This window comes from Orycteropus afer, unplaced genomic scaffold (genome assembly GCF_000298275.1).
Source record: "Orycteropus afer afer isolate SDZICR_OR568_19922 unplaced genomic scaffold, OryAfe1.0 scaffold00318, whole genome shotgun sequence".
Classification (NCBI taxonomy): Eukaryota; Metazoa; Chordata; class Mammalia; order Tubulidentata; family Orycteropodidae; genus Orycteropus; species Orycteropus afer.
Genome location: NW_006921905.1, coordinates 3,950,475 through 3,962,844, shown reverse-complemented (window position 1 = coordinate 3,962,844; position 12,370 = coordinate 3,950,475). Strand labels below are relative to the sequence as shown.

The window sequence follows — 12,370 nt, the reverse complement described above, 5'->3', positions numbered from 1 at the left end:
ACTATTTTTTTAAAAGCATTATTATAGTTAGTATCAATTAAGCACTTTATTATGAGCCTAGTACTGTGCTAAGTGCTGTACATGCATTATCTCTTGTTTCTTCCCTACACAAAGCCCTTCTCCAAGCACTCTGATCAATTCTTTCCATTTCAAACAATCTAGGCATTTTCTGCTCTTGTGTAAACTGTTTCCTCCAACTCAAATGCCCTACCACTATGTTTATCTAAATTCAAACCACCCTTCACTATTCAAGAGCTCTGGTGGTACAATGGTTAAAGCATTTGGCTGCTAACCAAAAGGTCGGTGGTTTGCACCCACCAGCTGTTCCATGGAAAAAGGTGAGGCAGTCTACTTCCACAAAGATTTACAGTCTTGGCTCAGGACCATGGTTATGGGAGACATCATTTTATTGTGGTTTGGGTGAAAGCTTATTGAGCAAATTAGTTTCTCATTCAACAATTTATACACATTTTGTTTCATGACATTTGTTGTAATCTCCAAGATATATTTATTTTTAAATGTGAACATTACAGGACAATATATAGGAATCACTCCATTTTCATCTTCAGTGCCCTCCTCTCACTAACATATTCACTTAACATCCTATTCGTTCAAGGATATTTCTTAATTAATCCCAAATGAATGCGTTTCTTTGAATCTTTTCAACCCTAATGTAACTCATTTTGCTTAAGAGCCAGTCCTCAAATTACTCATGCACAAATGTTCAACTTTCTGGCAATCAATCTATTTTAGTCTACCTTTTTCTCCTACCCAGTAAGTTTCTAGGACACCTTCTTTCTTTCCAGTCAGTATCTGCTCAGGGAACATAAATTCAATCCAAGATAAATAAACTGCAGAGGAGAAGTTTTAAGGAAAATAGGAGATATGGATGCATTTGAAAATTGAATTAGTTTTACTACCACTGTTATTTACAATTTAACTTTCTCATATTTAAAAAAAATAAAAAATTCTCAGCTAATATCACTGAATTCACTTTCCATTCAAGAAAAGACTAGTTCTAGTCTTTCCATCAACTAATGAATTTTCATGACTAAGAACCAACATGTCTTAGATGAGCTCTAAAAATAACAAAATTCTACGTGGAAAGTCCTCAGAAGAAAGTAAGAACTGAGCGAGACCATGTAGATCTTTAAAAATGATCTAGAAAGTCCTGATGTCTGGTTCCTGCCTCTCTCCAGTTCCTTCTTGCACCATCTTGCACTAAGCTCCCCCACCAGATAAGTTCCAGCCACAATGAACATACAAGCTGTGTTCCATTTTTCCATAAGGCTACTGGTCAACAATAATCTCTCTATACTTCTCTCTCTCTCCTCCATCCCTTCAGCTGTCTGCAGACCCTGTTGTCTTCCCTCCAGTCTCCCTTCAAATACCACTGCCTTGGAGAAGCCAATCCTCCACTCTTAGAGTGCTTTACCATGTACAGATAATCAAACCCTTCTGTTTTAGGAGTACTCATCTCAATATTACATTCTAATTGTAAGGAGAAACTGAATCATAAGAATTGGCCATAGGTTAGGATTGTGTTTTTTTACTTATCATTTTGTACACAACACATGGGAGCTCTGGCAGCAAAGTGCCTAAGGCATTTGACTGCTAACCAGAAGGCTGGCAGTTCAAACCCACCAGCCACTCCTCGGAAGGAAGACTTCCATATAGATACCGTCTTGGAAACCCAAGGAGGGTTCTCTATGAGTTGGAGTCAACTCCACGGCAATGAGTTTGGATTTTAGTTTTACACATAGCATACAGTAGGCCTTTAATAAAATATTTGTTAAATAAATGAATGGATGATACTGTGAAAGGTTCCAAACACATTTCTAAGTATTTTGGATACAGCATATGCCAAAGAGGCAGGGAGAAGGCATCTTCTGACTTCCTCTAACTCCACTAGAGGAAGACAGAATCACTATCAGCAGTCCAAAGCCTGTTCTTATGAGGCCAGACATGCTGCCACCCTCCAACCCTCTTACTAACCTTGTCATCAACTGTTCCTCCCACGGCACCCACCACCTCTCTGCTAGGTTCGATAAATCACTGCAGTGGCCCCAGAACTCACAGATTATAGTTTATTAGGGAAGCAACAGGCTACAATTCAAGTTCAGGAACGCATTCAGCTTCTCAGCTTGCAGTCTCTCTCTCAATCGGTAGTCTCTCTCTCAACCGGTAGTCTCTCTCTCAGCCGGCCATCTCTCTCTCAGCTGGCACTTTCTCTCAATCTCTCTCAGTAGCATGTCTCTCTCTCAGCAGTACGTCTCTCTCACATCTCTCAGCAGCTCATTTCTGTCAGCAGCACGTTTTTCTCAGTAGCATGTCTTTCTCAGCTGCAGTCAGAGAGAGACTCCTTCTATCTCTAGGAGGGCTCATTTTAAGGCTGGCAGAGTAGCAAAACTAACCAATCCCAACATTAGAATTCTACACACCTGAGAGAGAGAGCAAACTTTCCAGAAAATTACTTTGTGCTGCCCTAGGTAGGTAACTTTAACAATCAGCTACTCAGTTGCTCACGGTAAAGTGGGAGCTACAAATACTATGGCTAGAAAAGCCATACCATGCAATTTATTACATCGCAGCATATTCCACCTATCTTGTAAAATCTCTACCAGCTTTTCCCAATGCTTCCATTTGCCAAGTTTCTCTAGTCAATGCGTAAAGCATAATAAGGAACAATGTCTAATTCAACATATAGGTCACTCTCCAACAGGCTTCCATTCTATGCCTCTTCAAAAACAAAGCCTAATGGAGAGCATAATAAAATATAAAACAAAAGCTATTTACTACTAAGAGCAATAAAATAAAATATATTAAGCATTTGTTTTTCCTAAATTTAGTTAAGTAATTTTATGAGTCATATGTTCATGCTATATAGGTACATTTCTAGAGACTTTTTCTTTATTATTTTAACAAAAATATGACCACTGTTTTGCTTGTGTTTTTTTATCTTTTTTTTTTAAGACAGGCAGATTGCCACATGCAGCACCTCATTTGGATGTGTCTGGAATCTTGGAAGCTTGACTATCCTACATTCTCCTACAAATGACCTTGAGAGTTTGTTTGGAGGTTCCAACAGGGAAACACAGCTACTTGTATGCCTTGACCAAAGGACATTCCTCCTCTGTCAGAGAAGGTCGTCCTCTTCAACTGAGCATGTACCTTCAGGAAGGATGCACATGGAGCAGTGAGGAGGGAGACACTGCCCAGCCAGCCAGAGTGCCCTCAAATCCAACTTTTTTGTCATTCTCATTTAGGAAATTTTGTTATATTTATTTACTTTACTTTTAAAATTTTTAATATTATAGGCCTCTCATGTCTTTCCCTCCCATCTATGACATACATTAAATATATCATTTGTTAAGTTATATTTTCTTCCATTGTATTTTGAAAAAGAATGTTTAAAATGTCACCTATAGAATTTTTTCAGGTTATTAGACTCATTCATCTATTGTATTACTGTTTGTTTTTGGTGTCTGTTTGTGGGCGATAGTAGAAGGGACTAGCTTTTACAATGTTCTGAAAGCATAAAAGTTAAAACATATAGTTACACATACTCTGTTCTGTGAATATTCAATATCCAAATAACATACATACATGAATGAAATCCCACCCATTTGTCACTCATTCAGCAAAAAATACTAAGCAAGTACTATATGTTATATAGTATGTCAGCTATCATGGACAGTAAAGATGTGTGTCATCAGCCATGCCCTCAACACACTTGCACTCCATTAATCAGAGGAAAACACATACAGTGTACTAAATATTTATTGTATATATCATGTTATATTGTATGTTACCAGCAGACTAAAAATAATAGCAAATATGTATTGAGCCTTTATTATAGGTTCAGCACTCTGCTGTGGGATTTGTTAATATTATTTCATCTGCATTTCACCATAACATTGACATTTTATAGATTACAAAACTAAGATGTCCTGTGTATGCACAGGGATACTGTGTATGCACAGGGAGACAGCTTGGGGCGCAGGAATGCATGGGAGGGAAGGACACAGGGAAGAGGTAACTATGGGGAAGAGGTGGGAGGAGAGCTGATGCACTGTGGGAGATTGCAGTTAATGTCATGAGACAAAGTGTATGTGAACTGCTGTATGGAAAATGAATTTGCTCTGTAAACTTTCACCCAAATCACAGTAAAAATTAAAACAAAAAAAACTAAGATGTAGCAGGATTAAGTAACTTGACCAAGGTTACTCAGCTAGAGACAAACAAAATTCAAACAGTCTATAGGACTTCTTTGCCTAATGAGCCTGTAAATCTTCCTTTTCTGATAAGAGATTCTCTACTATAAATAACCCTGTCTCTCAGGTGTTGGGTCCACCTCTGTGTCCTTGGGGTTAGAGCCTGCTTATATTCAGTTTTATACATGGTAGATAGGGAACTGTTGTAGACATACTGGATGGCAACATGCCAACAAGTTCTTTGGTAAAGTTCTTCATGTTAACCTAATAAAAGAGAAGTAAATGTTGAATGCAGGGGCAACTGGACAAATCAGTGACAGAAGTACCTAAAAGCAAGATTGACCTGGAGTGGAGAACCAACTCACATGTCATAGAATGCTGCACAATCTTATATTAACAGTATTAATGTATGCAAGCATCACATTTATAGACACTAAAGAGCTGGGAAGGATAATAAATATTAAGTTAGTATTCCCCAAGGTATTCCAAGGACCTTAGTAGGTACTATTTAAACAAAAGGCTCCATATTAGAAGTTAGGCCATAGAGACCAAAAGTAGATTAGTGGTTGTCAACAAGCAGGAAGAGAGAGAAAAAATGACAGCTAACAGCTGTGAGATTTCTTTTGGGGGTGACAGAAATGTTCTGGAATTACTTAGTGGGGAGGGTTGTACAACATTATGAATACACTAAAAACCACTGAATCATACACTTGAAAATGGTGAAGTTTATGTGATATGAATAATTGGTAAAAGTGTTTTAAAAAAATGTTTTTAAGAGCTGCACCAACCAAAGTTAAACAGGGTTTGTATCAAGGGACTTCACTGCCATATTATGTTATGTTAAGCTAATTGTAAGTCCAGGTTTATCCAGAGTTGCCTGTTTGCCAAATAGTCCAGTTATATATGCCATCTCTGTGTTATCATTAATAGTACCCCCTCACACTGCCAAAACTGTCACAATATGGACAAGAAAATATATGATCACCTAACTACGTACACCCAATCTCCAAGAACAGGACAGTCTCTCAAATATATCTGACCACTGCTATGGTTCCACAGAACATGCTAGAGGAAATACTGCATTAGATGGCAAAATCAAGATGCATTATAATTTCTGAATTTTAAGTATGGGAAATTTCTGATCCCCCATGAATGGGGAATGTGAATTCAAATATAGATTATCAATTGAGAATGTTTACAATAGAATGGTGCCTCTGTTGTTATTACTCTAATGTACAGTGATAACATATAGAGTGCTTATTAAATGTGTAATAAACCAAAGACCTAAAGTCAAATAAACACAAAGTACAAGACTTATTTATACTATACCCTTAAAAAATAAAGGCACAAGTGCAATATGGGGGCTGACATATACTTGAGGAGCATTTTAATTGACAATTAATCTAAAAAATCAATAATGGACAATGATCACCAAAAATGTTGCTATAATCTTAAATTTAATAATCCACATATGATACACAATAAGTATTTTAAGATTCTCATTCTACTGATCTGAGTGCAGCTAAAATATATTCAAATTTGAGTGAGGTAGAATGGAAAGAGCAATAGCTTTGCAGCCAGTCAGTCCTGGGATCACATGGCTCCAGCATTATCAGTTCGGTGATGACAGGTAAACTTCCGAACCTCTCTGAACCTCAGCTTTCTTATGCATAAAGCTGGACTGGTGTCACAAGTGTACGCGAGAACATACGCAAGGCATGACAAATGCATAAGAACAGCTTAAGTCAGTGTTAGCTGCCATTGTTACTGTTTTCACTACTAGTTTCAGATTTCTTTATAATCTTTCCAGAATTATCACACACACAAAAAAAAAACTTTAGCTAAAAGCAAAATGAGGATCTTCCTCACCTGTCTGCTACACTCCCTGGCTGCACCTCCTTCACAAAGATATCAACTTCTCCCAGATTTTGTCTTCGAAGGGCCACCACACTGAATCCAAGGCCACCAGTTGAAGGTCGTTCTATATCTATATATTCAATTTGCCGGCCCTGATGAAGGAGGTTAAAAAAAAAAAAAAAAAAAAGCCAATGTAGTATGTTTAACTAACAAATCCTTTCCATAGAGCTAAAATTGCCTAAGCACAAAAACAGCTTCTCCTAAATCATCTCTATAAAACCAAAAAAACTCAGCAGTTTAGTAATAAGTTATTTCTGAAAATGCTTTTACTAGATTATTTTCAATAAAACCTAAGAGGGAGTGTGTGGTACTTTTCAGCCTCAGGGAATCAGAGAGGCATTTTGACACCTCATTCACATTATGAGATAAATTCCAAGCTAGATGAAAATTACTAAGAAAATGCTTTTTCCCACAGTAGTCTAATCTACCTTTTATACTATACTTTCTAAATTCTTTTGATGCAAAATACATTGTTTTTTTTTTTTTTGCTTTTTACTTTTATTGTGGTGAAAATACACACAACAAGACATTCACCAATATAACAACTTCCAAATTTACAGCTCAGGACATTGGTGACATTTTTCAAGTTGTGCCAACATTATTGCTATCCTTTTCTAAAATATTCCACCACCATTAGCATAAAGGCAATGCCCTGCAAATAAAAGCTTCCCCTTTTCCCCATCCCTGGTAACCACTAATAATCTTTGGTTTCTACTTTTTTTCTTTTTGGGATGCAAAATACATTTTTAAATGAGGAAAACAAATTGGACGTACCAAAAATATGCTAATGTTTAATCTAAGTCCAAATCAGCTACATTTCTCACGTTCTGTTTTTAATTCTACTGTGATGAATGAATTAGGTCAATTCAAAAGACCATGGAAAAGGCCACTATTCATAGTTTTAGCTGTGACTATCAGATATTTTATTGCTTTAGCTAGTAACTGCAATTATAACATAAAAGTAGACAACTAACAAAAGAATCACATAAAAATAATTCTTAGAGAATCAAATGAAAGGTATAGAACTATAAAATTAAAAAAAAAAAAAAAAAAGAGGTGGAGAACATTATTTAACTATCACACCTTAAACAGGTTCTTTTTCACTTTAGAATTCAAGCTTCATTTTTAAAGGCCCTTATTAGAATAAGCTCTGGTGGTGTAGTCCCTAAGGCATTTGACTGCTAACCAGAAGGCTGGCGATTCAAACCCACCAGCCACTCCTCAGAAGGAAGACTAGGCAATTCACTTCTGTAGAGATACTGCCTTGGAAACCTAAGGAGGGGTCGCTATGAGTCAGAACTGACTCAATGGCAGTGAGTTTGGTTTTTTTTTTTTAATTAAAAGGTGTAGGTGACACAGTGGCTAAGACATGTGACTGCTAACCAGAAAGTTAGCAGTTCAAACCCACCAGGCACTCCACAGAAGGAAGATAGGGCAATCTACTTCTATAAACATTTACTGCCTCGGGAATCCAATGGGGGTCGCTGTGAGTCAGAATCGACTCAATGATAGTGAGGTTGGTTTTTTGTTTATTTGTTTTATTAGAAGGTATAAGAGCTCTGGTGGTGTAGTGGTTAAGGCATTTGGCTGTTAACCAAAAGGTCAGTGGTTCAAACCCAACAGCCAGCCACTCTACAGAAGAAAGATGAAGCAGTCTGCTTCCGTAAAGATTTACAGCCTAGGAAACCCAACAAGGATTTCTATGAGTCAGAATTGACTTGATGGCACTGAGTATTAGAAGGTGAGATGAACAAACAGAAAACCAACATATCCAAAAATTTACTTTGTCTATTATTTAATGTTTAATGAGGAATAAAACTGAGTTATCCTTTCAAATGTGTCCCTAGATTTCCCAATTTATATTAAGCTTCTCATTAAGAAGCCTTGACAGTACAGTAGTTAAGCAGCTCAGCTGCTAACCAAAAGGTTGGCAGTTCCAACCCAACAGCCAATCTACAGGAGAAAGATAAGGCAGTCTGCTTCTGTAAAGACTTACAGCCTTGGAAACCCTATGGGACAGTTCTACTCTGCCCTATAGAGTCACTATAAATTAGAACTGAGTCGAAGGCAATGTGTTTTAACCCTCATTAGCTGTTTTAATATAAAATTTTCAAGTTTCAATACTTTTATTACTCTGGTAAAGAAATTATATATAATTTTCTTCCAATGATCCAAACCAGTTAAGAATCTCTTTCCTTACAAATGTAAAGATGTGTCAAATTGGAATCATTATTGAAAAACTCTCCCTGAAAGAAGGGCTGTTTATGCACAGGGAGACAGCTCAGGGGCCAGGAGTGCATGGAGGGATGGACACAGGGAAGAGGTAACTACCAGGAGGAAGTGGGAGTGGAGCTGTTGCATTAAGGTAAATTGTAATCAATGTCATAAGACAAAGTGTATATAAACTGCTGTATGGAAAGTGAATTTGCTCTTTCACCCAAATTACAATGCAAAAAAAGAAAAGAAAAACTCTCCCCACTGTGAATGTGTATACTTTCATTAAGTAATTTTAAGCCAATAAATTTCTAACACAGAGGTGAGAAAACAGCATCAATTCTTCCTAATAATAAAAAATACAAGCAAACAAAATATAGTAAGACGTTTTAAGGCAAAAGAGTGTGTGTGTCTTTTTTAAGCTATTTAACAGGCAAAATGAAGCTACATATTCCTATGACAAGATATAACTTTACCTGAGCCATCTGTTGAACAACTGAGTTGAAGTCTTCATTTCCCAACTTAGGGGTCCAAGGAAATAACCCAGATACAGCCAAGTTTCTAGAGGGCTTTTGGGCACTCCCATTAGTAATGGAACCATCTGTAAACACCAAAATACCTTTCCTAGAAAACTCAAAGTTGGCTGAACAATCTGAGGGTATATGACTCAGCTGTTGGAAAGAAAAACACAAGAGACTCATCAACAGAAACCAGTAGAAAAGTATATTATTTTTATTAAACAAATACTGTATTTTTCCTATTACATGTATAATTTGCATGTTAAATATGCACATGTGGAAGAAATAAGATACAAATACATGAATGTGTATATTTATTCAAAATGTTTGTCAGCTTAAAATTTGTTCATGTTTCCTGCCTTTTACTACTACCCCAAGCAGCCCTGGTCATGCAATGATTAAGTGTTCAACTGCTAAGCAAAAGGCCAGCAGTTTGAACCTACCAGTGGCTCTTTGTGGAAACCAGCTCTCATAAAGATTACAGTCTAATAAACCCTATGAGGCAGTGCTACCCTGTTATACAGGGTGGCTTTAAGTTGGAATGACAGTGGCACACAACCACTACTACTACCCAAAATTAACATTATCTCTACACTAGTATCTCAATACACTTCATATACAGATAGATGCAGACATATAAATATGAATATAGGACACTAAGCGTTTTTGCATTTACCTGTACATTTTAAGTGGAGAGCCACCATAGGAAGTATATAACAATAATAACAGTAACAGCATTTACTGAGTATTTGCTATAAGCCAGGCACTGTGTCAAGGTTCTTACATGTATTATCTCATTTAATTTTTACTCCAGATCTATGACATATATTATCTCATTTTGTGAATGTGAAAACTGAGGCACAGAGGGGTTGGGTAATTTGCCCAAATACATAGCAAGTGAGTGGCAGAAACATTAGTAGAAAAGGATAATCATATAATTATGCGGAGCACGAAAAAAAAAAAAAAAGGTTAATTGTTTTAAATATCATATAGCTGATAACTACCAGCACACAGCTGAATAAAGGTAACATTAAAAACAAATAAATGTCAATAGAACCTGAGAGAAAAAACAACACCCATTGAGGGGATTGTACATAATGTCACAAAACAAAATGTATACAAATATTGGAATAGGAAACTAATTTGCTCTATAAAGTTTTACCCAAACTAAAAGATGCTCAAAAAATCAAACAAGATAACATCCCTTGGGTACAAAGATTTTACAAGAATGAAATATGATCATGTATATAAAAACTGTAAACCATAAAATCTAATGGACTGTCATTATTATGGTGGGGTTATTCTACAAATAGTTATAGAACTGTACTGATCTTTCCCAATTTCAAGCGCTACCAACAGCATTCAATGCTGCAATATAGGAGTCTAAAATTATGGCATTAAATTTTGGTCTAAAAAGAGAAATTCACAGAAAGATATACGTGCAGCATTTAATCCTAAATTAGTTATAAACAAATTACTCATTAAATATTTATGGGGCAGGAATTTTGACATATCAGCAAAAACACTCATTCCCAAATTTTATTTTCACCTATTAACAATTCTGCTATATTTTCTCCAATTACATTTAAGATCCTGCCCAAATTTAATCTATAGGACAGCTATTATTCAAGCTCCAGAATTCATTCAAGTTTCCAGAATACATTATTTTAAAACCAAATTGCCAATCTTGACCTGAAAACACAGCACCCAAGAGAATAGTAATGCTTTGCAATTAGAGATGTCCTTTATAAATATATGTCCTTTAATTCAACAACTATGTTTTAAGAGCCTGTAAAAGTCCAGGAACTATGCTTTATGTAGTAGAGAAAACATTAATAAATATTACAACACCAGGTATACTGCTTACCAAGAACATATAATCATGATGTGAAACAAGAAATATTTGATAATTATTAAGAGGGTCAAATAATGTGCTACAAAAGTATAACCATTTCTTACTTCATCCCTTCATGAAGAAAAATATATTTAAGGAAAGCACTCTTTTATACATTTTAAGAATTTTGAGAATTTTCAAAGCGTCTACCTTTCCACATTTAAGTTAGTACAAAAACCATATTCCAAAGCCAAAAACAATGTTTAAACTAGTCATGCCCATGCTACACAAGTCACAAGTCACAAGTCTCAAGCAAGTCTCTTAGCTGAAATAAGAGACAATTTGCCTCTGTTTCTATCTCCTTCTATTGTATCTTGTTGGAATAATCAATGTGTAAAATTGTGGTGGGCAACTTACTTGCCCCTTCAGTTGCTTGATGGACTGCTGAAGTGTGAGTATCTGGTTGAAGAGAGGACTCCTTAGAGTCTCATAAAACGTAGACAGCTTCTCATTCTGCGATGTGTCACCCTTCTCCTGCAATTTCAATTTCAGGCGATCAAGCACCAGCAGGATCTGCTGTTTATCTTGGTTAAAGAGGAATAATCAGAGAAAAAGTTAAGTCCCATCTTATATTCTACCCTTGTGTTATGAATTAATTACTTTTGTAACAGAACAGAATACCTATTATACCTGGGGCTGGATTTTCCGGCATTCTGAGTTATTTTCTTCAATCACTTTTCAAGAAACCTAAAAAAAATTAAAAAATTCAAGAGATTCATTTCCACTAGTGTATATGCATCTATAGTCCTACAAAAAATTAAACAAAACCTCGAACACATTCTTCATCTAAAGACTCCACTCAGGGAAACTCAAATTAAAATCACAATGAGGTACCACTACTTATCCACTAAAATGGCTGTAATTTAAAAACCAAAATAGGTAATACCAAGTGCTGGCAATGATGCAACCAGAACTCTCAACCATTGTTATTATGAATGTAAAATGCCATACTACTTTGGAAAACTGTTTGACAGTTTCTTTTAAAGTTAAAATGCACTTACTAATAGAGGGTATGCATATATTAACTTGGGTGAAGGGAAAAACAATATGCAATAAGGGGAAGGTCAGTACAAAATGATAAAAGCAGAGGAAGACACTGGGAGGAGCACAAGAGTTAAAGGAAACAAAGGTGAATACTATTACATACATAATCCTGTGATAACGTAATAACAATAATCTACAAATAGAGAGACAGACAATTGAGCTGAACATGCGTATGAAGGCAAATGGGACTATACACATGAATGTATGTTTGACAGAGGATCTTTCTACCTATGTATTTGTAAGTGCTGCAAATGAATCCATAAAGGGGGAAGGGGCACTTACTATATAACCCAGCAATTCCATTCCTAAATACTTATCCAATGTAAATGAAAATATATGCCCACAAAAAGTGCAAAACAGCTTTATTTACAAAATGCCACACAAGAAAATCCCAAATGTCTAAAAAAAGATGAACAAATTACAGGATGTAAATATAATGGAATACCAGAAATAAAATGAAAAAAAAAAAATTATTGATACACACAACATGGATGAACCTCAAAAATAGTACACTGAGGGAAAGAAACCTGTCAAAAAAAGAATCCAAACTGCATGATTCCATTCACATG

At 35.9% G+C, this 12,370-nt stretch overlaps 1 protein-coding gene across 1 annotated transcript in view; it reads right to left on the bottom strand.

Annotated features, from left to right (window-relative positions):
* Window positions 1-11,409, bottom strand: part of LOC103206462 (inaD-like protein) — a gene marked incomplete at its 3' end in the record, with an annotated part of 197,884 nt that extends 186,475 nt beyond the window's left edge. Inside the window, exons 1-4 of the mRNA XM_007951916.2 lie at window positions 11,388-11,409; window positions 11,115-11,281; window positions 8,822-9,016; window positions 6,084-6,223 (exon numbers count right to left, since the gene is read on the bottom strand). Of these exons, the coding sequence (XP_007950107.1) occupies window positions 6,084-6,223; window positions 8,822-9,016; window positions 11,115-11,281; window positions 11,388-11,409 (524 nt within the window). The remainder of the gene's footprint in view (window positions 1-6,083; window positions 6,224-8,821; window positions 9,017-11,114; window positions 11,282-11,387) is intronic.
* Between the last annotated feature and the right edge of the window lie 961 nt (window positions 11,410-12,370).